We start from the raw sequence: 23,503 nt of genomic DNA on the forward strand, positions 1-23,503 counted from the left end.
CATGTTTTCTAGACCTTTAATCATTTTTGTTGCTCTTCTGTTTTTATTCACTGATTGAAAGAGGCAAGTAGACTTTTCTGCTTTTGTATCTCCCAATTAGATTCATAACTTTGAATGACCTATGTTTCTAACGCTGAATGGCCGGAGCTAGTTGAATAAACCGAAATGAAGGAAATATTCTCTCTGTTCTTAGAGAAAAGGCTACTGCTGTCAAAAGCTGGTTTAGCACGTCATACTCTTGTTCCAGGTTCTTAGCCATTGATGTCCACCAGCTTAGTGATCTGACGTTCTTTAAAACTTGGCAGCAAATATATACCGCTCAATTCTATTTTTTTTTTCATTTAATTTGAATTTGAAAAAATGACAACCTATGTTATGGCCTAAATTTATCACAAATCTATTAAAACATTTAATTTAAATAGGGTGGGGTTTTATTTTAAAAATAAACTTGTATTTGATTAAAAAAAAAGAATTTTAAAATTAGATTTAAAAAAAAATGAAACATTGACATTTATGCCCCATGCCTGCCTGGGTTTGAGCAGACGATTACTCAAACGAATTCATGATGAAACAGCTTCATAACTCTTTCCCGGCCTAAGCCAGCTCCCTGCTTATACACTGGGGCTGTGTCTACACTGGGCCACTTATTCTGGAAAATCAGCCGCTTTTCCGGAATAAGCTGCGAGCTGTCTACACTGGCCCTTGAATTTCCGGAAAAGCAATGATGCTCTACTGTACAAAATCAGCCACTATTCCGGAAAAACTATTCTGCTCCCAATCGGGCATAAGTCCTTTTTCCGGAACACTGTTCCGGAAAAGGGCCAGTGTAGACAGCCCAGTAGTCTTTTCCGGAAAAAAGCCCCGATCACAAAAATGGCAATCGGGGCTCTTTTCCGGAAAAGCGCGTCTACATTGGCCACAGACGCTTTTCCGGAAAAAGGGCTTTTCCGGAAAAGCAGCCTGCCAATGTAGACGCTCCTTTTCCGGAAAAACTGAAAACGGAATAGTATTCCGTTTTAAGCATTTCCGGAAATTCATGCCAGTGTAGACACAGCCTGGGAGCCAGCAGGGCCTAGTGAATAGAGCTCTGATTGGGATTCAGGACCCCAGGGTTTTCATCCAGCTGCTGAAATTGGCATGTTGGTTTCCTGGAGCAAGTCATGTTGCAGCTCCGTGCCTCAGTTTCCCCAACTGGGATACTGCTACTCAGCTCCTTGGCAAAATGCCTGGAGACCTAGTGATGAAAACTGCCAGCTAAGAACTAGGAAGCAGTATTATTTTGCCAAGTGAAATAAACAAGACCTGCCACCACAAAGCCTAAAAAAAGTACTGATGGGTCAGACGTTCAGCTGATATAGATTGTCATCATAGCGTCACTGACTTAAAATACGAAGACTTTGATGGCACTAGGCCAGTTTACATCAGTTATGGATATACTCAGTGCAGATAGCAATGCGTAGCAGGGAAAAACAGCGATTTTATAGCTGCATCAGAGAGGGGCAGTTAATGTACCGAGCTCTAAATGAATTACAATCCAAGAACTGCCAGCAGTAGCATTTTTCCCTGCTGTTTTGGACCCTCTCCCATCCCTGTGGGTGATTGATGCTGTGCTGGGAAACAAATATGCAAAGAATTTGTTTGGTATGCTCAAGAGTTCATATGTCTTCATTGTAGGTAGTCCATATTGTGTCAGGCCGTCCTTGAAAACCTTGCAAAAGAGCTTACAATTAAATTGGAGACTGTGAAGCTGAAACACAACTGTCAGGTGCCAGATGGCGTTTTTGGAACAGAAGGATTTATTCTCACTTTGCCAAGTTCTCTCAAAGTCCCTTGGGCTGGGAGAGCAGGGGGAGGGGAAGGAGAGGGGGAAGAGAGAGGGGAAGGAAGTAGCACAATCGTGTGGCAACATGCTGCCAATGACAGGGCCACCCAGGCTGGTCTCCTGCTACGTTCCCAGGCCCCGTGCTTGTGTTGTGGTCTATGGCACGAGGAACGTCAATGGCTCTGCTCCAGGGAGTGAGACTGATACATGAGGTGGCGGGTTTGCCAAGGCGTTGCACTCCTACAATGCCAGGTGGAGCTTTGGGAAGTCTCCTGGCCTCTGAAAATCAGACCTTCAGCGTGTGCAAAGGAGACATGGGCTCAGATGAAAGTCTGGGATCCAGACTCCTCCGGGGGGTGAGAGAGGGGAGCGGGGAGGGTCTTCCAAATAGACTGGCTTTCGCAGGAGAGAGCAATCCATGGGGGAACACCAGTTGTGAGGGCTCAGGAGACCTCTGCGTTTGGCAGAGCAAAAATACTGGGTGAGACGAAAGGCCCATCTAGGCCAGGATCTGGTCTTCTGGCATTTTGGCACCTGAGGCGGGGAGCTCAAATGACACCCCCATGCCGCCTCGCTTGGGCCAAAACTTTGAAAGGTCTCAATTCTGCCTTCTTCCTGTTCTACTCCTCTCATGGTGCTCCACCATCTCGGTGCATCTGGAGCAGAGAGAATACATATGCACCAGCAGACACAATTTTATACACTCTGGCTACGTCTACACTGGCATGATTTTCTGGAAATGCTTTTAACGGAAAAGTTTTCCGTTAAAAGCATTTACGGAAAAGCGCGTCTAGATTGGCAGGACGCTTTTCCGCAAAAAATCTAGACGCGCTTTTCCGCAAAAAAGCCCCGATCGCCAATTTCGCGGAAAACAAATCTCTGCTGTCTACACTGGCTCTTTTGCGCAAAAGTTTTTCAGAAAAAGACTTTTGCCCGAACGGGAGCAGCATAGTATTTCCACAAAAGCACTGACAATCTTACATGAGATCGTCAGTGCTTTTGTGGAAATTCAAGCGGCCAGTGTAGACAGCTGGCAAGTTTTTCCGGAAAAGCAGATGCTTTTCCGGAAAAAGTGGTCAGTCTAGACACAGCCTCTGGGTCCTGGTGGCGCCCCCGCTCCCTCAGTCTGGCACCTGAGGTGGCTGCTTCAGTTCTCCTCACGGTAGGGCCAGCCCTGCCAATGCCAGGCACCCCTCAGGGGATGAACAGAGGAGATAATCATCAAGAGATCCATCCCCTGTGGCCCATTCCTGGCTGCTGGTGTCATCACATCTCCTCGTTGTTTATCAGAGAGGACGGACTCGGCTTGGGCACCTAACTGCAGGAGAGGTTTCCCAGAGTGGAGGGCGCAGGTCTGGCAGACTCTGCTGGGCCTTGGGCAGTGTGGGGTGGGGAGGTCTCAGCCCTGGCTCCCCCTCCGTAAAGGGGCGGAGCTTTGTGCGGAAGGGGCGGGGCTAGGCGCAGCCAGCCCTCAGAGCCGCTCGGACTGCACGATGTGGGGTTCTGGTGGCGATATAAGGGGCCAGGAGCTCGAGCTGCCACTGGGCCCTTTTAAATCTTTAGGCCCTGGGGCATCAGCCTCCTTTGCTCCCCCTGTCGACACCCCTTGGAGGGAGGCACCTAACTCCCTTTGCGGGGAAGAGCGTCCTCCATGCCTGTCTCCTCAGCATTTCCTGTTGGCGGGCTTAGGCGGCTTCCCGCTCAATGTGTGCTGGCCTCGGTGAATCCCCACATGGTCTCTGGGCCTTGTGTGGGGAGCTTGGGGGCCTCCGGTAGGGCTGCAGCTTCCAGCTGGTGGCAGGGGGGCACCAGCGTGACCCCGCACTGAATCTAGTCCCTGCTTCCTGGGCGCTTGCCGCAGGAACAAGACAAAGGGCTCTTGGTAGCGTGACTGATTCCAATCCGAAAGCCCCCCCTCCCCGCCTTCAGCAGTCAAGTCTGTTTCCTCTGCATCCCAGCTCTGCTGCTCCACCTGGACTCTTGCGTCAAAGACTGTCCGAAGGTCCAAATAAATGATGCTGCTAAATTTCGCCCGTCAGCAGAGGGTTGGGTTTTTTTTTTTTGCTTACTCCAAAATAGCTGCCCTGTTAGACATGATCGCCCGTTAGTAAATCCATACCGATGGAGCTTAATGAGCTCACTAGACATGCCGCTGCTGTGTCCTTGGGTTGGCAGGGTTGAAGGCAAGCTGTTGCCGTTGTTTCTAGGACGTTGCTTGGTGGGTAGGACACAGGATAAGACACGTCCTCAAAATGACAGCGGGTCGACAAGTTCCCAAATGCAAAGGTGAGCGGGGGAGGGCGTGTTGGGGCACAGGAGTGCAAGGGAAAGCATTTTGTGACAAGTCAGCTAAAGCTGCCAGGGGAGATTTTCTTGGTGTCTCATTCCAAGTGACTGTCCATGGGAGTTAGGCACCAAACTTCCACGAGCAACTTTACCTCTGAAAGGGAAGGTTTCCAGGAGAGGGGCGCACACAGCTCCAATGTGTCTTGAGTATCTAGCTCTGCTCTGTCACTTTCCCGCCCTTCCCCTGTCTACTGAACGGCCCTTCCAAAAATCGTATTCCAGATTTCTTAACTGTTCAGCATCCACAAAGTTCCGCTTTCACTTAGACAGGGAGATCAATGTCAGGAGTGAAATCTTGACGTCAAAGGCAAAACAACGAGGCTGTGTCTACATTGGAAAGATTTTGCGCAAAATCTTGCCGCCTGTCTACACTGGCTGCAAGCATTTGTGTAAGAACACTGACTTTGTGATGTACAAAATCAGTGGTGCTTGCGCAAATACTCCGACACTCCCGCTCAGAAATAAGCCCTCTTGTGCAAGTATTCTTGTGCAAGAGGGCCAGTATAGACAGGCAAGTTAATTTCTTGCGCAAGAAAGCTCGATGGCTAAAATGGCCGTCGGAGCTTTCTTGTGCAAGAGAGCGTCTACACTGGCACAGATGCTTTTGCGCAAAAGATATCTTTTGCGCAAAAGCATCTGTGCCAGTGTAGACGCTCTCTTGCGCAAATACTTTTAACGGAAAAACTTTTCTGTTAAAAGTATTTGCACGAAATCATGCCAGTCTAGACCCAGCCCCAGTGACTTAAGCGAGGCCAGGATCTCGTCCCTCTCCCCGGCTTTTGAAAGAGGTACCCAGAAAGGCCATGAGCTCAGGTCTAATGTAGACTCTGAACTTCCACTGATTTCAGTGCAAGTTAGGAACCTACCTTGGTGGATTGGGAGCTAAAGCCTAAATCCTCAAAGTTCTTTTGAAAATCTGGCCATATTTTGAGGCCTACATGAGAAGGGGCTTGTTTTGAAAACCAGCACTTAGTTCTGAGCTCGGAGGAAGAGTCTGGCCTTAGAATATTAATTCCAGGTGCTGAAAAACCTCATCCATAAGCAGCCATTTTGTTGGGTGTGACAGGCGCTCTGTAGTTTCTTGAATTCTTTTGTGCTCAGAAACTTTGCCATGTTCCAGTGATGTTTCCTAAGTGATAAAATAAACTAAAAAAAACCTCAGGAAAGATGAGGATCGTCAAATCAAAGTAATTTAGCAAAATGTGACAAGAAAGATTAGTCTTGCCCGATGCTCATCTTGGTTGAAAATGATTTAAATAAAGCTATAAATCTTCTGGAACTTATGCAACATTTTGTGTCAGATGGAAATTGCCATCTAGATTTTGTGTGTAAAAAAAAATCTACATTTAAAATGGTGATACTTTGGGAGTGATGCAGAGGAGAACTTCGTTTCTCGGGAGGTAGCGAGGAACAACCGGATATTGGGAGAAATAAGTGACTTTGCCTATCATATAATCACCATTGTTGCTTCTGGTTAGCCCTGGTTTGCTGTTGCTTTTCTGCAGAACGCTCAGGGAATCATAGATGTTGTAAAGAACATAATATAAGAACAGCCATAGTGGCTCAGTATCTTCTCTTCTGACAGTGGCCAATGCCCAGAGGAAATGAACAGAACAGGGAATCATCTAGTGATCCATCCTCTGTCACCCATTCCCAGCTTGTGGCAAACGGAAACTCGGGACTCCAGTCCTGCCCATCCTGGCTAATAGTCATTGATGTTCCCAACCTCCTTGAATTTATCTAGCTCTTTGAACCCTGCTATCATCTTGGACTTCACCATACACTCTGGCAAGGAGTTCCACAGGTTAACTAGGCACTGCATGAAGAAAAACTTCATTTTGTTTGTTTTAAACCTGCTACCAATTAATTCCATTTGATGATCCCTAATTCTTGTGTTATGCGAAGGAGGGAGCTTTTCCTGTACTTGGTTGTAGGTTTACAGAGTGCATGGCCAGGACATGTTGTCCTCATGGCCATGTCTTCTACAGCAAAGAGCAGCATGTGAAGTTACCACTGTGGGTAAGGGCTACGGTAGTGATGACTCACAAGTGGCTTGCAGTCAGTGTACCTCCCAGCTACAGTCAGATTCCAGCTGTGAGAGTTCCTCAAAGGCATGAGGGCAGGGGACTGGACTCGATGACCTCTCGAGGTCCCTTCCAATCCTAGTATTCTATGATTCTATGATATGGAATCCGTGGGCACTAGAGGCCTAAATATCTTTGATGATCTGGGCCTAATGCCTTAGCTGCTTTCTCCATAGGTGGAGAGGCAGAGAAGTAGGTTGTTGCAGGTGGAAGGGAAGAGTATATCTTCTCCAGCGTCAGAAGTGCTGCTCTGAGGGGCATAGATTGGCCAGTGTCAGTGCTCTTGGTGGCTCCTGTTCCCACAACCCATGGGAAGTCAGCAGATCAGAATTAACTGAGTCACCTCCCTCTCTGTAATGCTGGGTGGGAAGGGAAGCCAGAGGAAAGCAGCCGTTTCCTTCCTTCACCACCCAGCACCGAGTGGAAAGGAAAGAGCAAGTGTAAGTGTAATGCCGGCTGGGGGAACAGAACCTGGGATTTCTGGAGCTTAGCACATGAGCCTCTGCAGCATGAGCTAAAACCCATCGGCCGCCCAGCTAAGGCTGTAGAGCATTTGCTCTCTCTGTGAGTGGTCTCCGTGCCGCTCTGTGGGACAGTGACCGTACCCTGTAGGTGTGTGGGTGCCACGGAGTGTGGGGGAGTCACCGGGCCCTGCACCCTCAGCCAGATGTGAGAGACAGTTGGCAAATAGAACAGAAGGTTTATTCATTGACAGGGACATAGCTTAGCCCAGATTCATTGTTACAGGAACCAGGAGCATTCAGTACCATCCGTCTTGGGGATACGGGCCCCTGCTCGGCCCCCCAAGCCAGCTAGACTCCCTTCTCCCTAAGCCAGCCGGAAAACTAAACTCACATGCCCAGCAACTGGCCCCAGCCTTCCAGACAACCCCGCCCCCTCCTTTGTTCAGATTCCTGGGCAAGGTGTTAGCTACTGTCACTGGTTGCATCTTGCCCCTAGGATCAGGGGACAGGACAGCAGGGCCATTCCCTACGTGCCGTCCCTCAGGAGTTCTCCCCCAAAGATCCCATCCCCTGCTGGGCACTACACACACACAGAGTCACTACAGAGCAGCACCGGTCCAATATGAATCACATACAGCACAACAAAGTATACAGTGACTATAGGCCCCCACTGGTCACGGTGGGTTGCACAAGAACCGACGCTTTCCACCTCCTCCCGGGCAGAGTAGGGGATGAGTATAAACCAAGGGGTGTGACTAGTTCCGGACCCAGGTCAATTAAAATCCTAGCTCGGTTCCAGGCCCACACTGTGCATGTCTCCGGAAAATCTAGACTGGTTCAGTCCAGCATTTACATGTGAGTTTGGTTGCACATCTCTTAGGGTTGCCAGGTGTCTGCTATTCTACCGGACAGTCCGGTATTCGTGCTCTTTGTCCGGTAAAAAAAATCAGAGAATACTGGACATGTGCAATGTCAGGGATTCTCTGATTTTTCCGGCTGCGCACCGGATGGAAGCCTGGCGTGGGCGGGGGGAGTGGCTGGAAGGCGGGGCCACGATCGGCACTAGGAGCATGTGATTGTCCAGCCACTCCTCCCACCCCACCCCAGTTGGGAGGCGGGGCCACGATTGCTGCTCTAGGTGCCCCAGAACGGGGGGGGGCTTTTTAGCCCGCATTCCTTTTTTTTTGCTCGACCAAAAAAATACCACGTGTCCGTTTTTTTGTGGGAAACCATCTGGCAACCCTGCTTGCGACCAGCTGAGTGTTTTGGCCCATCCTGGGATTGCTGGGTCCTCGGGAAGGATGCGTGAAAGAGAGCGCTCGTTTCTGACGACAGCAGCTGCTTCTGCTCCTTGCGGAGGCAGGAGACGGCCTCCCAGGCCTGCAAAAGCCGTTGAGAAATGGAAACTGGCACGTCCTACGGTGTGAATGTGACACCTCCCGGCTTTTAATAAAAAGGAGGCGTGTGCAGACAGATCGGCTGGCTCCCCTGAACGCAAGAGACTGCGCTGCTGAATGTCTCTTTTGTTTGTGCCAAGTCAGTGCACAAACTGACTGTGCTGTGCTGTAAAAGTTATGAGGTTGCGGATTTTTTTTTCTTCCTCTGCAGCTGATTCCCAGCCCGTTTCCAGACCAGCACAGACCGCAAGGGTGCCTTGAATCCCTGAACATGCAGGCTAGGCCTGGCACGGGCTACAGAGGGGTAGGGAGGAGACGCCTCCTCCACCCCAGCCTGTCAAAGGACAGCTGTAGCGTTCTCTGTGACGCCAACACTGCCGTCTTTTTGCTGGGGAATGGCCAAGTGGACTGTATAGTGCCAGGTCCCCGTCCCTGCCTTGCTGCTCACTTTTTTCTGAAGGCTAGTGTGACAGAAATGGCCATTTCCTGCACTCTCTGAGGGCGATCGGACTGTGTTATGTCTGTGTCTGATTGCAGGGCAGGGATTGCATATAAATCCATTCAGGGAGGGTGACCACAGCCCCTGCAAGCACTAAGCCCAGTGTGTGGGGAAGGGTGAGGAGGGAAGGCAATGAGACAAATTCTCTCAGACTGCATCGCCTCCAGAGAGATATCTCCTTTTGCGGAGGCTCGGCTCTCCTCCTTCAAACCGGATTCTCCAGAGGCCGACAGAGTAGAGACTTGTGGCTACATCCCCAGCGTTTAAGGGGTAAGGAAGCTTTTCTGAGTCAGGGGCTGCTGACCCACAGAAAAATCAGTTGGGGAGGGGGTGCACAAAAGTGAGGGGGAAAAAAGCCAAAAGTAAAAAACCCACCTCACGGACATGGTCTGCGACTGAGCAGGAGACAGACGTTCGGCTTCCCTCATGTTCCCCTCACACACCAGCACCTGGGGGGTGCGGGCTAGTAGATTTTGTTGGGGAAAAGCCGCCAGGCGGCGCTTAGCTGTGCCAGCCAGGGGAGTGGCAGGGCGTGAGTCACTTTGTCCCCCTGCCAGACAGAGCCTATGGGTCAGTCCTGGCTCTGGCTTGCCTGATTCCAGCCCGCAAGGCTTGGGCTTCCTCCCCCCATGGCAGGGAGCCAGCATTGGTGCTTCACGCTCAGCTGCATGGCGGAGGGGGATGGCACACCAATGCTTGGGGGGAAAACCCCAAGCCTTGGGGGTCAGATCCAGGCAAACCTGAGGCCAGAATCAAGCCCCCAGGCCTTAGGTTCCCCACCCGCTAAGACCTGCTCCTTATCCATCAAACAGACAGGACCTTCCATCCCAGGGTAGGGAACCCCAAGGAAGGGTTGGAAACACGGACACCCGCCGGAGGTTGGCGTGGGGAAGCCGATCTCTGATGAGTTTTGGAGAAGGCCTGTAGGTTCCTGTATTGGTTTTAACATGCATTCTCTGCAGTGCTGTCCCCTGAAGAATACAGCCGGTCCCCGAGTTGCGAACGGTCAACTTACGACCATTCGCAGTTACGACCAAAGCTGCCGTAAATGGCGGACCCTGAGTTACGAACGCGATCTGCGCTTACGAACAGCACGGTTGCGTGTAACTCAATGGGGTCCAACTTACGAACGAACCGAGTTACGACCAATTGCTTGGTCCGTAACCGGTTCGTAAGTTGGGAAGTCCCCCACTCCTAGCCCCTCTCCCTCCACCCTCCTCACAGCAGGGCACATCATGGCTGGAGTCACAATCCATACAACAGAGCTGAGGGACATTCTCTCTTTCTCCCATGTGCCCAAATAAGGGCGGGAGCCATCTAACTCTGAATGACCAGGTCCGCCTTGGTGTGGTGGAAGGTCCAGCCTCTGCCTTGCCCTGTCCTGTTGTTGTTCCTTCTCGTGGTTGTTCCTTTGCTCTAACCTTGAACTGCTGGGCGGTTGTGCCTTGGGTCTGAGCGGGGTTCCTCTGATGGGGTTTCACTGCAAAATGCCCTCCCGGTCTGGCCGGGCTGACCTTCTGAATGTGGCCGTTGTCCCGTTGCGTCTCCCTGGAGACCCAGCTGCTTGTGTCATCACCCTGGATGCTTGCCGCGCCCAGGAGTTAATGACCTGCGATGCTGGCTGTGGTTCGGCAGGTTGCCAGGGTGCGGCGGAAATCAGCAACTTAATTCATTAAAGCTGAATATTTCCCTGGCTTTCACTGGACCCTATGTTGGGGGAAAAGGAGCATAAGCACATACGAACGGCCACACTGGGTCAGGCCAAAGGTCTGTCCAGCCCAGTGTCCTGTCTGCCCACAGTGGCCAATGTCAGATGCCCCAGTGGGAGGGAACAGAACAGAATCCCCATGTGATCCCTCCCCCGTCGCCCATTTCCAGACAAAGCATGTGTGCAGGGGGCACGCTAGATGACCACCAAGCCTATTGGCCCTGCCTGCAACTTCCACACATGCATCTTTTGGGCTCCCCATCCAGATCTCAACCAGTACAGATCCTGCCAAAGAGAGAGGCCTTCACACAGAGAAGTGTGTTGGTCTCAAAGGGGACTCCTGGGAGCACATAGGTCATACACCGCCCCGGTCTTCCTGCCAAAAATGTCAGTTCCTAAATGGGGTGGCCCCTCCCGGCCCCTCTGGGTGGCCCTCCCTGCACCCCCTGCCCCTGCAGGCACTAGTGGCCTCAGGTAGTCTCCCAAGGACTAAAATGGTACAAGCCAACTGAAAACAGAAGAACTATTAGGCATCCTGTCACCATCCATCTTCTGTGATTAAAATGGAGAGGGTTTCACCTCATAAAAACTGTGTTGTTTGGGGGTTTTTTTCTAACATAATGAATGCTAGGGTACATCTAGACTACAGGTTTTTACTGTCAACAAAGCTTCTATCAACAATGAGCATCTAGATCACAGCCAGTTCTGTCGACAAAGCAAGCTGCTTTGTCGACATGAGAGTGTAGACGCAAAGGAGGGTGTAGATGCAATAACGCCTTATTCCTCATAGAATGAGGTTTACCGCCGTCGACAAAACTGCCGAGTTCCGTCGACGTTATGTAGCCAGAACTCAGCGGTAGTGTAGACGCAGGTATAGTTTTGTCGACAAAAGTCCACTTTTGTTGACAAAACCGTGTAATCTAGACACACCCCTGGTGGGAATGGGGTAGGTTTGGAAGTTAAAATTAAAAAAAAGAACAAGTTAAAAGTTAGAAAAGCGAAATGTCTGCAAGTCCCCAAGACCTGATGAAATGCATCCTAGAATACTCACAGAGCTGATAGAGAAGGTGTCTGAGCCTTTAGCTATCATCTTTGAAAAACCATGGACGTCAGGAGAGATTCCAGAAGACCGGAAAAGGGCAAATCTAGTGCCTATCTATAAAAAGGGAAATAAGAACAACCCAGAAAACTACAGAGCAGTCAGTTTAACTTCTGTGCCAGGGAAGATAATGGAGCAAGTAATTAAGGAAATCATCTGCAAACATCTGGCAGATAATAAGGTGATAGGGAACAGCCAGCACGGATTTGTAAAGAAAAAATCATGTCAAACCAATCTGAAAGGTTTCTTTCATAGGATAACAAGTCTTGTGGATAAGGGTGGACATGGTATACCTATGCTTTAGTAAGGCATTTGACATGGTCTTGCATAGCCTTCTTATGAATAAACTAGGCAACTACACCCTAGATGGGGCTACTATAAGGTGGGTGCATAACTGGCTGGATAACCATTCTCAGAAAGTAGGTTCACAATCATGCTGGAAGGAAATTCCTAACTGTCAGGGTGGTGAAACACTGGAATAAGTTGCCTAAGGAGGTTGTGGAATCTCCATAATTGGAAATATTTAAGAGCAGGTTAGACAGACACCTGTCAGGGTGATCTAGATGGTGCTTTGTCCTACTGTGAGGGCAGGGCATCTCTCGAGATCCCTTCCAGTTCTAGTAGTCTATGATTCACAGCTCCCATTTCCAGCCTACGCTGGCCCAGGACTGTGAGCTGACAGCTGTTTCAATTGCTTTTCCCCATCTTTCTTTGCATCGCTGCCTCCAGCTGGCCAGCCTGACCTGGTGGACTCGACACAGCAGCGCTCCCACGACTGACCTGGAGAAGGACAAGAACGAGTTGGCGGAGGTCAACCCATCAACGGGCGAGAGTGATGCAGAGGAGCCGACGGAAGAGAACGCAGATTCAGGGAACAAAGACCATGACGGTAGGTTAGCTGGGGCGGCCACATAGGTGGATGTCTACCATGTGCATGGGCGTAGGGACCGTGTTCGAATCCCACTGGCATCCTTTCAGTGACCTCAGTAGCATCAGGGCCATGGATCTAACCATGCCACATTCGGGGACGTGAGAGAGACGTACTCAGTTCATTTACCTTTGCCCACCACACCTGCACTCTGCCTGTTCCCCCTTCTCCCACGGGTGTATTCTAACATTCCAGGCCTCTGTGTAGTTCCAGAGAACTTCCAGTTACAATCAAAACAACCTTCCCCAGAAATGTTCCCTCCTCCCTCTGAATTCCTTTCTTCCACATTGCCCAGGCCTCCGAGCCAGGATGAGCCGGGCTCAGCCCGGCACCAGCAAAAGCATTTTCGAAGTATCCTGCCTTTAACTGCCTACATCTGCCAAGCCAGCTGGATGGGGAAACTTCCCAGCTTGATGTGCCAGCCACTGGGGCCAGAGAAGCAGTGCGTTAGACCAATGATGCACCTGCTTTTAAGCCCTAGGGGGCCTCTGATAAGGACTTTAAAGCTAAGACATTTTTAGATGGAGACAGGCTATTTTAGGCAATTTGTGGAGGTGTTAATAGGCCTGATTCTCAGGGATGCTTCCTGCCAGGGTGGGTATGGCATCACAATAATTCTGCAAGGAGCTTTTCAGGCAGCTAGAGAGAGGTGGCGGGCTAATTACAACCATCTATTTTAAAGGCTTGGGGGAAACAGCCTCCATAGTGCTACCTGCCGGCATCCTTAGGCACATGAAATATGTAAATGAGACGCTGCTAATTTTTAGCATTCAAATTGTATGAAGCACAGCAGTCACAGACAAACTTGTCCTCGGCTGCCTTTCCAATTCCACACGCATCAGCTGCACTTCCTGCCCCATCGCTGCTGCTTGTCAGCTTCTGCTAGAGTCGCTTTCTCCAACCGCCCTAGCCTGCCCTAGTAGCCTAACTTAGTCAGGGATGCAACCGTGTCAAGATGGCAGCGTCACCCAGTGGCTAGAGCACTGGATCTGGGGGACCTGGGTTCTCTGCCACTGACTGCGCTGTGACCGTGCACAAGTCTCTGTGCCTCAGTTTCCCTTACTATAAAATGGGGTTGAGGCTTTCTCCCTACATAATGTACCTTGAGCGCTCCAGATGAAAAGCACTGCGTGGAGCTGAGTTGCCCAGAGACCCCTGTGGCAGGCATAAGCGCCAGTGACCACAGGGAGGCTGTACAGATGAGCTAAAGAGGTAGCAGGAAGCAGGTTAGCAGGGGAGAGTTTCAGCCCAGAAGGGACCACCAGGACCTGGAGTCTGACCTTCAATATTTCAGAGACCACCCTCGAAACCCCAACTGAAGTCTGACAGCCGTTGGGACACTAGACTGTCCTGTGCCACAGGCAGAGACTCGGAGGGGCTGAGATGCATCCATGCAGAAGTGTCCCCTCCCCCCCATGGGAGATATAAGGTTGGATTATGAAAGTAGCTTTAGGAGCTGCGGCCCAGGACCCCAGGCGAAGGGAGCCCCCTTTAGTCTGGGGTGCTGGAATGCAGCCACTAAAGCCCCTGCGTGCTGTGACTCTGCCTGGAGGGGTAGTGGCTCTGCGTGCTGCTGTTCCTCCCTTTCCCTCCCCACTGGAGCTGCGTACATCGCCGCTAGCAACGCTTGCTTGCAGGATCCAGCCTGCTGCTCCCATTGGCCTGGAACTGCAGCCAATGGGAGCAGAGGGGTGTGGTGCCGGCAAGCACAGGGCCATGTAGAGCCCTCCCTACAGCAGCACCAGGTAAGAGCCCCAATTCTTTGCCCCCTCCCACCTCCTCTCTCCCTCCCAGACCTGCACTGCCACCCTGCTCCTGTACTCTACCTCCCACTTACATCCCAGCCCACTCCTGCACCTACCTCCCACCCTGACCTCCCACCCGCATCCCAGCCCACTCCTGCACCTACCTCCCACCCCGACCTCCCACACACATCCCAGCCCACTCCTGCACCTACCTCCCACCCCGACCTCCCACTCACATCCCAGCCCACTCCTGCACCCTACTTCCCACCCCAACCTCCCACTCACATCCCAGCCCACTCCTGCACCTACCTCCCACCCTGATCTCCCATTCACATCCCAGCCCACTCCTGCACCCTACCTCCCATCCAGACCTCGCACTACCATCCCGCTCCTGCACTTTAACTGTGCTGGACTCATTAGGCTCCAGGGTGAGGCCAAAAATGAGGGGTACAGAGTATGGGAGGAGGCGTCTGGGAAGCAGGATGGAGGTGCAGGGTTTCAGCAGATGGTAATCTGGCCCTGGTTATACCCAGGTACACCAGGAAAGGCAGGCAGCATACTCTGACGGTAACTGGGTGGGGGGTTTCTGTCTCAACGCCACATACAATGGGCAGTTTGCATGTGACTAAGAACCAGCCAGCCAAGTGCCTAAGTATGAGAAAATGCTCTGTCTCCCCTTCCCTCTCCCCACCGCCTCAGAGCACCAGTTTAGCTTGTCCAGGGTGCGTCCGCCAGCGGTAGCTATCGCTGGTGCTTCAAAGGATGGTGACAAAAGGCCATTACGTGCGTGTGTGCGGGGGGGATTCCTTCCTGACCCCTGCCGGTGACCAGTTGAAGCCAGGAAGCATGAGCTTTAGGAACGTATGACATAAACTGGAAGTGAACCCCTAGGGCTGCTGAGCCCTGCCCCACACCTTCATGCAAAACCCCCCACCCCACCCACAATCACACTCATAAATGCTTCCAGTTCTCACTCACTCGTTATTAAAATCAATTCAGTTCCCACCACCACCACCCCAACTCCTGTGGGGAGGCTGTTCCCGGTCATCACTCCTCTGGTGGTTAGAAACCGCCTTCTATTTCCCAGCTGCAATTTGTTCATGGCTGGTTTATATCCATTTGTTCTTGTGCCAACATTGTCCCTTAGCAGAGAACCCACAGAAATGTGGGCCTTTGATAAGTCAGCTAATACAGTCCCCTGCATAGGGACAGGACTAAGTATTAGCTAGCCCGGGGCGGGGGGAGGTCTCTTTTTATCTCTGAAGCCCCTGCAACATGCTAGAAGAACGCCAGGGCTCTGTAGGGGAAGATGTGGAGCTCCAGGCAACGGTTGGGGATGCTTGGGTACAAGCATGGTTTGACATCTCTTGGGGCCTGAGGCCCAGCTACATACAGCAACGCCCAGGGAGGGAATGCCACCGCCGCTCCCTGACACATCTGAGCAGGGCACCCAACCCATCTGGGTCAGGGGCGGGGCAGGGCGGGGGAGGATGAAGGGGGGAGCGCTCAACCAAAAATTATAACTCAGAGTAGGGAGGCTCAAAAAGTGAAAACTGTTCAGGGTGCAGGTAGCTAGGTTTTATCTACACTCGCATCTTCTTGCGTGAGTATTATGCAAACGAGGCTAAGCGTTGAATATCACTGAGCCTCATTTGCATAACTAATGAGCCGCCATTTTTGCAGAAGAGGTTCTTGCACAAGACGGAGCTGTCTACACTGCCCCTTCTGGCGCAAGAAAAACCCTCTTGCGCAACGCCGTTCTTCCTCTCAAGTAATAGGTGTAACAGCATTGCGTAAGAGGGTTTTTCTTGTGCAAGAAGGGGCCGTGTAGACAGCTCCGTCTTGTGCAAGAACCTCTTCTGCAAAAATGGCGGCTCATTAGTTATGCAAATGAGGCTCAGTGATATTCAATGCTTAGCCTCGTTTGCATATTCCTCACACAAGAAGACACAAGTGTAGACATAGCCCTGGAGGCTAAGTGTGAGCTGTGCAGGTGCAGAAGCTATGTCCAGGCAGGAGGAGTAGCCCAGTGTGCAGGCAGAGGGGAATAGGGGCCCTGTGCAGAGAGGGGCTAGCTGGAGAGGCGTCACTGGGGCTGTGCACCAAGCAGGCACCACTGCTCCCCAAGGGTGCTGAAAGCCCCAAGCTGAGTCCTTTGGCCAGGTGACTCTTAGTCTATGTCTATACTTGACAATGGAGATTGCCTGTCTCCTAGAACTGGGAGGGACCTTGAAAGGTCATCAAGTCTGGTCCCCTGCCTTCACAGCAGGACCAAGGACCATGGACCATCCCTGACAAATTTTTGCCCCAAACAGCATCTGCAAAGATTGAACTCCCAACCCTGGGTTTAGCAGGCCAATGCTCAAACCACAGAGCTACCCCTCCGCCTCCCCTATAGTTAACAGATCTGTAGCTTCAAGACTTAGTCCTTCCCTAGGCATGGCTATTGCTGGATTAGCCATGCCTAGCTCCTTTCAGGCTCTCCTCTGGGCACACAACAGGGACAGGAAAGCTGCTGCTCCCAATGCAAAGCCCATATTCTGTTTCCATGGGCACTCTTGGCCTCTTGCCAACTCACTTCCTGCTTTATTAGCATTCCTGGGGACTCTCTAGGGCCCATCCTCTATGGTTTTAATGCTCACAGGTAGGGCACCTGGGCTATGTTGACACTGGCAGGTTCTTGCACAAGAACATCTTGCGCAAGGGTTCTTGTGCAAGAACTCTTGTGCAAGATCACATCCACACTGCCATGTGCTTTTGCACAAGAGCATCCATGGCAGTGTGGATGCTCTCTTGCGCAAGAAAGCGCTGATGGCCATTTTAGTCATAGGGCTTTCTCGCACAAGAAACCCCTGCCACGCGTCCACCCTGCCCTCTTGCACAAGATCTCTTGCACAAGAGAGCTTACACTTGTTAGACAAGAGCGTAGCTCTTGTGCAAGAAGCCCTGTCTTATCACGCTTTACTATAAATCTTCTTGCGCGAGAGCGGGCAGGCAGTGTGGACGCTCTGCAGAAGAATGGCTGTTCTTGAGCAAGAACCTGACAGTGTAGACATAGCCTTAGCGTTAGGCCTAAAAGAGTTAACAATCACTGAGAAAAAACTTCAGTGAACATCCAGAAAATGGTTTTAATCGCCTGTTCCTGCCACCCTCCGTACCCAAGTCTCCCTTCGCCTTTCTCTGTTTAAGTCCCCATTTATAACAGAGATTCTTATTAGCCCCTAAATGCATAACTTTGCACTTTGTACTACTGAATTTCAGCCCATTTCTGTTACTTAAATCTTCAATGTGATCTGGATGTTCCTGTCTAATATTCCAACTCTTTTCTGCGGTGACGCCTCCCAACTATGCATCAGCAAATTCTATGAGCACACTTCTAATTATTTGTTTATTAGAAAGAAAACAGCACCCTGCCCTTTCTTGGTGTGCTGAGAGACTTCCTTTGGAAAGCCATCCAGAGTATCAGGTGCATGTTTTAAACTTAATGCCCTTGAGTCCTCAAAACTGGAGATCTTCCAAACTGAGCCCGCTCTCGTGAGATTTTCTACATTTCCTTAAGTGTAGACGGGCCATGCTTGAACTAGTTCTCATCAGAATGAGAAGTGAGACACCACAAGAAAAGTTCACCTCCATGTCTTGGAAATGGAGAAAGTTTGGATTCAAGCATAGTGTAGCTGTTCTGGATGATGCTGTCGTGTCTTATCGATTCTTATTATACCTGACCCAGCGCATCTTTTTATAGCCTGACATCTTGGTAATTCGGTAATTAGCAGTGACGGGAAAGGAAATGCAGAACAGCTTATACAACAATTTAATGAGGTTTGGTAACATGCTTTTCAAGCTTTTATGACATGCTACCTTTCAAAGCGGATTATATTTGGAAAGAACAGCAAGTGACGGTTAAAAGGTATAATTAACACAGTGCTTCTTTCATGATAAACAAGGCATGAGTTCTGTGTTGGAGACCATGAAACGCTACAAGTTTTGTGGAGGTTGGTGGAAGTTGGTCAGGGGAGAACTAAGAAGGGTCATTATTCCTTACACAACAACTGCTTTATAGCATTGTAGAACTGGAAGCAACCTTGAGAGGGCATGAAGTCCAGGCCCTTGTCCTCACAGAAGGACCAAGCACCATCTAGATCATCCCTGATAGACATCTTAACTGCTCTTAACTATTTCCTGTGGTGGTGATTCCACAACTTCCCTGTGCAATTTATGCCAGTGCTTAACCACCCTGACAGGAAGTTTTCCCTAATACCCAACCTAAACCTCCCCCTCACTGCAATTTAAGCCCATTGCTTCTTGTCTTAAGAGAAGATGTTGTGTGTCTGAAGTGGTTTTGGACCAGGGACCTTCTGTGTATTAAGCAAACACGATAACCACTACCCTACCGAAACACTGTCCATTATGCTTCCTGCTTTAGGAGGCCAATGCCTTGCCCACTAGGACCACATATCAAATGACTGTCGAGTAGCAGAGGGGTAGCCCTGTTAGTCTATAAGGTGCCACAGGACTCCTCGCCACTTTTGCAGATTCAGACTAACCGAAGTGTTGGAGCATAAGCTTTCGTGGGCACAGACCCACTTCATCAGATGCATGTAGTGGAAATTTCCAGAGGCAGGTATAACTATGCAGGCCAGAATCAGGCTAGAGATGATGAGGTGGATCCAATCACAGAAGATGAGACCCACTTCTAGAAGCTGATCTGGAGGTGCACCTCATCATCTCTAGCCTAATTCTGGCCTGCATATTTATACCTGCCTCTGGAAATTTCCACTACATGCATCTGAAGAAATGGGTCTTTGCCCACAAAAGCTTATGCTCCAACACTTCGGTTAGGCTATAAGGTGACACAGGACTCCTCACTGCTTATGTCAAATGACTGGACTCATTTAATCTCATTGAAGGACAGATTTTCCTAGGGTTACTCTTTAAGACTGAGGAAGCAAAGTAAGCAGGCTGGATTTGTGGACTGCACACAGGACTGGGGTTCAAGACCATCTCAATCTTAATTGTAGCTGAGCCACTGATTTAGGGTAACTGTTTTCCAAAGGGGCCACTGGTTTTGGGGACTCACGGTAAGACTCTTTATGTCCGATTGTAGCAGAGGCTGAGTGGCTGTGTTCACCCCATGCATCTGGTCCACTTCCCTGGGAGATAAGAGGCATGGGGAACTTCTGAAAATGGCTCGCGTGATGCATCCAAACACGGAGGTGCAAAATATCAGTAGCCGTTCTGCAAATCACCTGACCGCTGTGCATCTCCATTTCTGTATACCGCTATACTCACTTGGCCACCTCCAACAAGTGGCAAGGACGAGCTAACGTTTGCCCAGCACTTGGCACATTGCTATGAATGTAGCATGCTCGTTAAAGGTGCTTTCAGCTGGTTTAAGTTGTGCTGTGAGTTTGGCCTGGGCAGTGCTGTTTGACCAGCCTACCCATTCGCTTCCTCTGCAGCCCTGGCAAGAAGGTGAAGACTTGGCTCTGTGCTCTTAGAAGACAGCTGCTTTTTAACCACACAGTCATGATCAGTTCTAGACTATGAATGCTGGTTGGGGTGAATCCTTTTAATGAAGCGCTTAGGAATGGAAAGTCCCTGAGGGTACGTCTGCACTGCACAGTTATTTCAAAATAAGCGATTCCGGAATAGTTCTGAAATAGCTATTTCGAAATAAGGCGTGTGTAGATGCTCCACTGCTGCTATTTTGAAATAAGCTATTTTGGAATAGGCATTATTCCTTGTCGGATGAGGTTTACAGTTTTCAGAATAAGCCCTCCATTATTTCAAAATTATTTCAAAATAACGGAATGGCTGTGTAGATGCTTGGATTGTTATTTTGAAATAAAGCTATCTCGAAATAACCGTGCAGTGTAAATGCACCCTAAAAGGAGGGGGGGAGCATGAGCACCCAAACATTGGCTCTACCTCCTTATACCAGTCCCCATAGGACCCACTCTTGCACTGCCCCTCTCTTTGAGGCCCCACCCTCGTACCATCCCTTCCTCTGAGGCCTCACGCTCATGCTCTCCTTTCCCTTCCAAGGCCCCTCCCCTAGCACCACCCTTTCCAACATAAGCTCCTCTTTCCCCAAAACCCCGGCCCTCCCATTCACTCCTCTCTGCCCCGTCTCCCTGTTGCTCGCACTGACAGCCAGTACAAAGTGAGAGGGCACAGCCCCTGCTCAGAGCCCTTCTGAGCTTCAAGCCACTGGTTCCTGGACCTGGCTGAGATGGTGAAGCGTTCCCTTCCATTGAGGATGTAGCTCAGTGTGGTTGGTGTTCACCCCATGCGCCTCAAACAACAGTGCTGCATAGACGATGTTCAGAGAGGTGACCCGGTGCATTGAGGGCATGGGACAATGGGGAGGGGAGTGGACTATCTCAGCGTTTAGAATATGGGACTCATTCTGCCTCTTGGTATGGATTTCCTGCAGCAGCAAGCCCGCCATGCTGGAAGAAGATGTACTTCTGGTTCTGTGGCATCTCCACCAACCCAGGACCCTCACTGACCAAGGAAGAGAAAGCAGTCCTGGAAAGGAAACTTACTAACATTACGGAGAGGCCCCTTTCAAGGACGGTTTGCAACATTAATGCTATAATCCTGCTAGCTATTAACGTCTTTCTGTGGGGATACTTTGGCTGAAAGACGGGGCTGCAGACGCTTCTCAGCTGGTTTGGCTTTGATTTACAATGAATTCAGACACTAATTGATGGAAACAAATTAATCTCTCCTCATCCTAACCCCAGCCCGGAGCTGGCAGATAACAGAGACAATAGACTGTCCATTAGGCTCTATGTTTCCCCTCGGTACAGCTTCAGTCATTCAGAGATTGAAGGAAATGCAGTTAGCTGCTTGGCTTCTCCAGGAGTGAACATATGATGAGGTCAGAACGGGTCCGCAAAGTTTGGATTCAGAACCAAGCCTGCCCAAGGATAGGCAGAGCAGGATTTGGTTCAACTCAAAAGTGTTGGGCTGGGTGGAAAGTTTAGATCCAAGCTCAGTTCAAAGCCAAGTTCAAGGCTATTTAGCTCTTGAGGAGTCTGGACCCAGATCAGTCAGCTTGGGCCTGCTACCCCTCACAGTAAACTGATGTAGATCCGTTGACATCCTTGGATTTATGCCTAAGGGCCAGCAATGCCAGGGGTGGGCGAATCAGGTGCAAGGTGCTGTGTTTAATGTAACTTATATTGGACCAAAGAACATTGCAGCAATCCACCCTGTTCCATGACCTCCCCAGTCCATCCCCCCGTGACCTCCTAGGCAGGCCATGCATGGACCAGTACAGAGACCTATCTTCTGTAAGCACCCCTCACAGACTGGACGGAAAGCCTGCCTGGCATCTCTGGGCTGAATTTCACCCGTTGTATTCTCCAGATTCCCACGTGTATTGTAATCACCCAGCCCTTCCAAGATGGCTGAGTTGAAGCCAAGACTTTGGCTAACACAGTTTGTGCTGCCCAGTGTTAGCCTGCAGAGCCTATCAGAAAGAACCTCAGGGTCTGCGTGGGGGCCAAAAGACTCCAGACAAACAAAACAAACAAACGATGCCCTTTTTGCAAGCCTTCTTGCAGCTGAGTTCTGTCTCTTTCCACTTCTGAAGGACCTTGTACCCTAAATAGCCATTTCTTTGCTAATGTAACATGTTCCTATTTATTGATTGGGCTAATGCTATACTTCAAGAGCATTGCCTGTGGCGGAAGAACTTTAACAAAACAAAAACCGAACCTTTCGTGCAGGTCATTATCTTCTGTATATATTTGAGAGGTTGTCTGTACGTGAGGGAGTGAATGAATCTGCCCACGTGTTTGTTCGAGAACTCCTCCACTAAATTTGGTATTCAGCTTCCTCTTATCATGACTTAAAGCAAGGCCAGAGTTTGTGTCAGGACAATGGGATGTGCCTGGAATGTGATTGTTTCTCATAACACAGAAAGGGAGGCTTCTGCTGGCAGGGAGAGTTATACTGTAAAATGACCACAGGGGGGAGCAAGGGCTCTGTTGCAGCTGCAACAGGCTGTGGTGAGTGAGGATTGGGGTAGTCCTCTCTGACCAGGGCAGACTGCATACTGAACCCCAGGTCCTTCAAGGAAGTCTGGGGAGGGGGTCTGAAGCTCCACCCCCCTCCTAATCTGTATGGGGACACTGCTGACTCTAGCAATGCCAGCTAAATCTTCTAGTTATTTATACTGAAGTCTTGCTTAGAGACCATGGTTCTAGCTGTTGTGCATATAGAAAATAAAATCCCCTTACCCAAAGAGTTTATAAAACCAAACCTAGCAGGGAGGAATAGCATGGTATTTACCAGAGTGGGTTTTTGTCAGGTAAAATCATGTTTTTTTGTCACCCAGATTAAAATTAGTTAGACCCAGTTTATGGCATTTTCCATGTTAAAAGTTGTTTTATCACACGCAACCCGCAGTTTTAGTTATATATTCAAATTGCATTACATATTCAAATGAGGCAGCAGATTAGGAGAGCAATTTAAACTTGCAGAAATAAAAAAGTGAAATTGCTGTGAGCATACTAATATACATAAATATCACAGTCAGTGTCAGGAGGCCTGTATACAATTTGCTTTGGTGTTTTCTCAAGGATCACTCATGTCCATAACTCCTAAAACATTCAGTGCCAATAATGCAGAGTTGGAGCCCTGATGTGTTAAGCAATTGGAAGCATTCAGGGTTGCGGTCTACCAATCCAGGTCTGGTTGGCCATGCAGCATGCTGGCGCAGACCAACTTTGCCATGGGTCAAATAACCCCGAATGGATGGCTTCAAAGTTTGAAAAGATTCATTCGAGGCTTGCTGAACTTGCTGGACATTGACGCTGAACATCCCACCCTGTTCTCTGATGTCAGATGGCATCTCGGCGTTCTGCAGGTTTTCCACCATACTCCAGCAGAATGACAGTGGACAAAAATGTTGCTTTTTGGCAACGGTGAGTCTTCTGCTTCAAATGCAAGTAAACATGGCAGAAAAGCCGGGATTTTTGCTGAGCAGTTACTTCTTGTTCCAATGACGTATTTCTTTCCTGTGTGGGTTGAATGAAGGAGGTTGGCCAACATTTGTAATTGCCTCATGGAATCATTTTTATATTTTTGCTTTATATGGCACAAAAAGTCTTCCATTTATCAGTAGATCCAACCATCCGTCTCACGCACCAACCGGCCTTTGTAGAGTGTGTCAAGTGTCACAGAAAATGAATTAAATTGACTGGACAAGTTATTTGCTTCTTGATAAATCCCTTGATTAATAATTATACTGACCACTCTATCTTTAAGGTCTGTCTCATGATCGTTCATAACCCTGAGCTAATGTGACAAACATTTGAATATATGCTTCCATGCATGTTGCTTGACTATTTCATTGTGTGCTACCAGGGGTGCAGGTAGGGGAGTTTATAGAACGTG

General features: G+C 49.7%; 1 protein-coding gene across 5 annotated transcripts in view; it reads left to right on the forward strand.

Annotated features, from left to right (window-relative positions):
* The window catches only part of SLC5A9 (solute carrier family 5 member 9), an 82,141-nt gene that overhangs the window by 43,555 nt on the left and 15,083 nt on the right, over window positions 1-23,503 (forward strand). For 2 of the 5 annotated variants that reach the window (XM_025186312.2, XM_025186311.2), the window contains exons 14-15: window positions 12,149-12,308; window positions 20,529-23,441. In XM_025186312.2, coding sequence (XP_025042097.2) covers window positions 12,149-12,308; window positions 20,529-20,737 — 369 coding nt within the window. In that variant the 3' untranslated portion in view covers window positions 20,738-23,441. Of the gene's footprint in view, window positions 1-100; window positions 390-12,148; window positions 12,309-20,528; window positions 23,442-23,503 lie in introns of those variants that run through there. The other 3 variants (XM_075935943.1, XR_012905844.1, XM_075935944.1) reach the window with 3 other exon arrangements.

This window comes from Pelodiscus sinensis, chromosome 9 (assembly GCF_049634645.1).
Source record: "Pelodiscus sinensis isolate JC-2024 chromosome 9, ASM4963464v1, whole genome shotgun sequence".
NCBI lineage: Eukaryota > Metazoa > Chordata > Testudines > Trionychidae > Pelodiscus > Pelodiscus sinensis.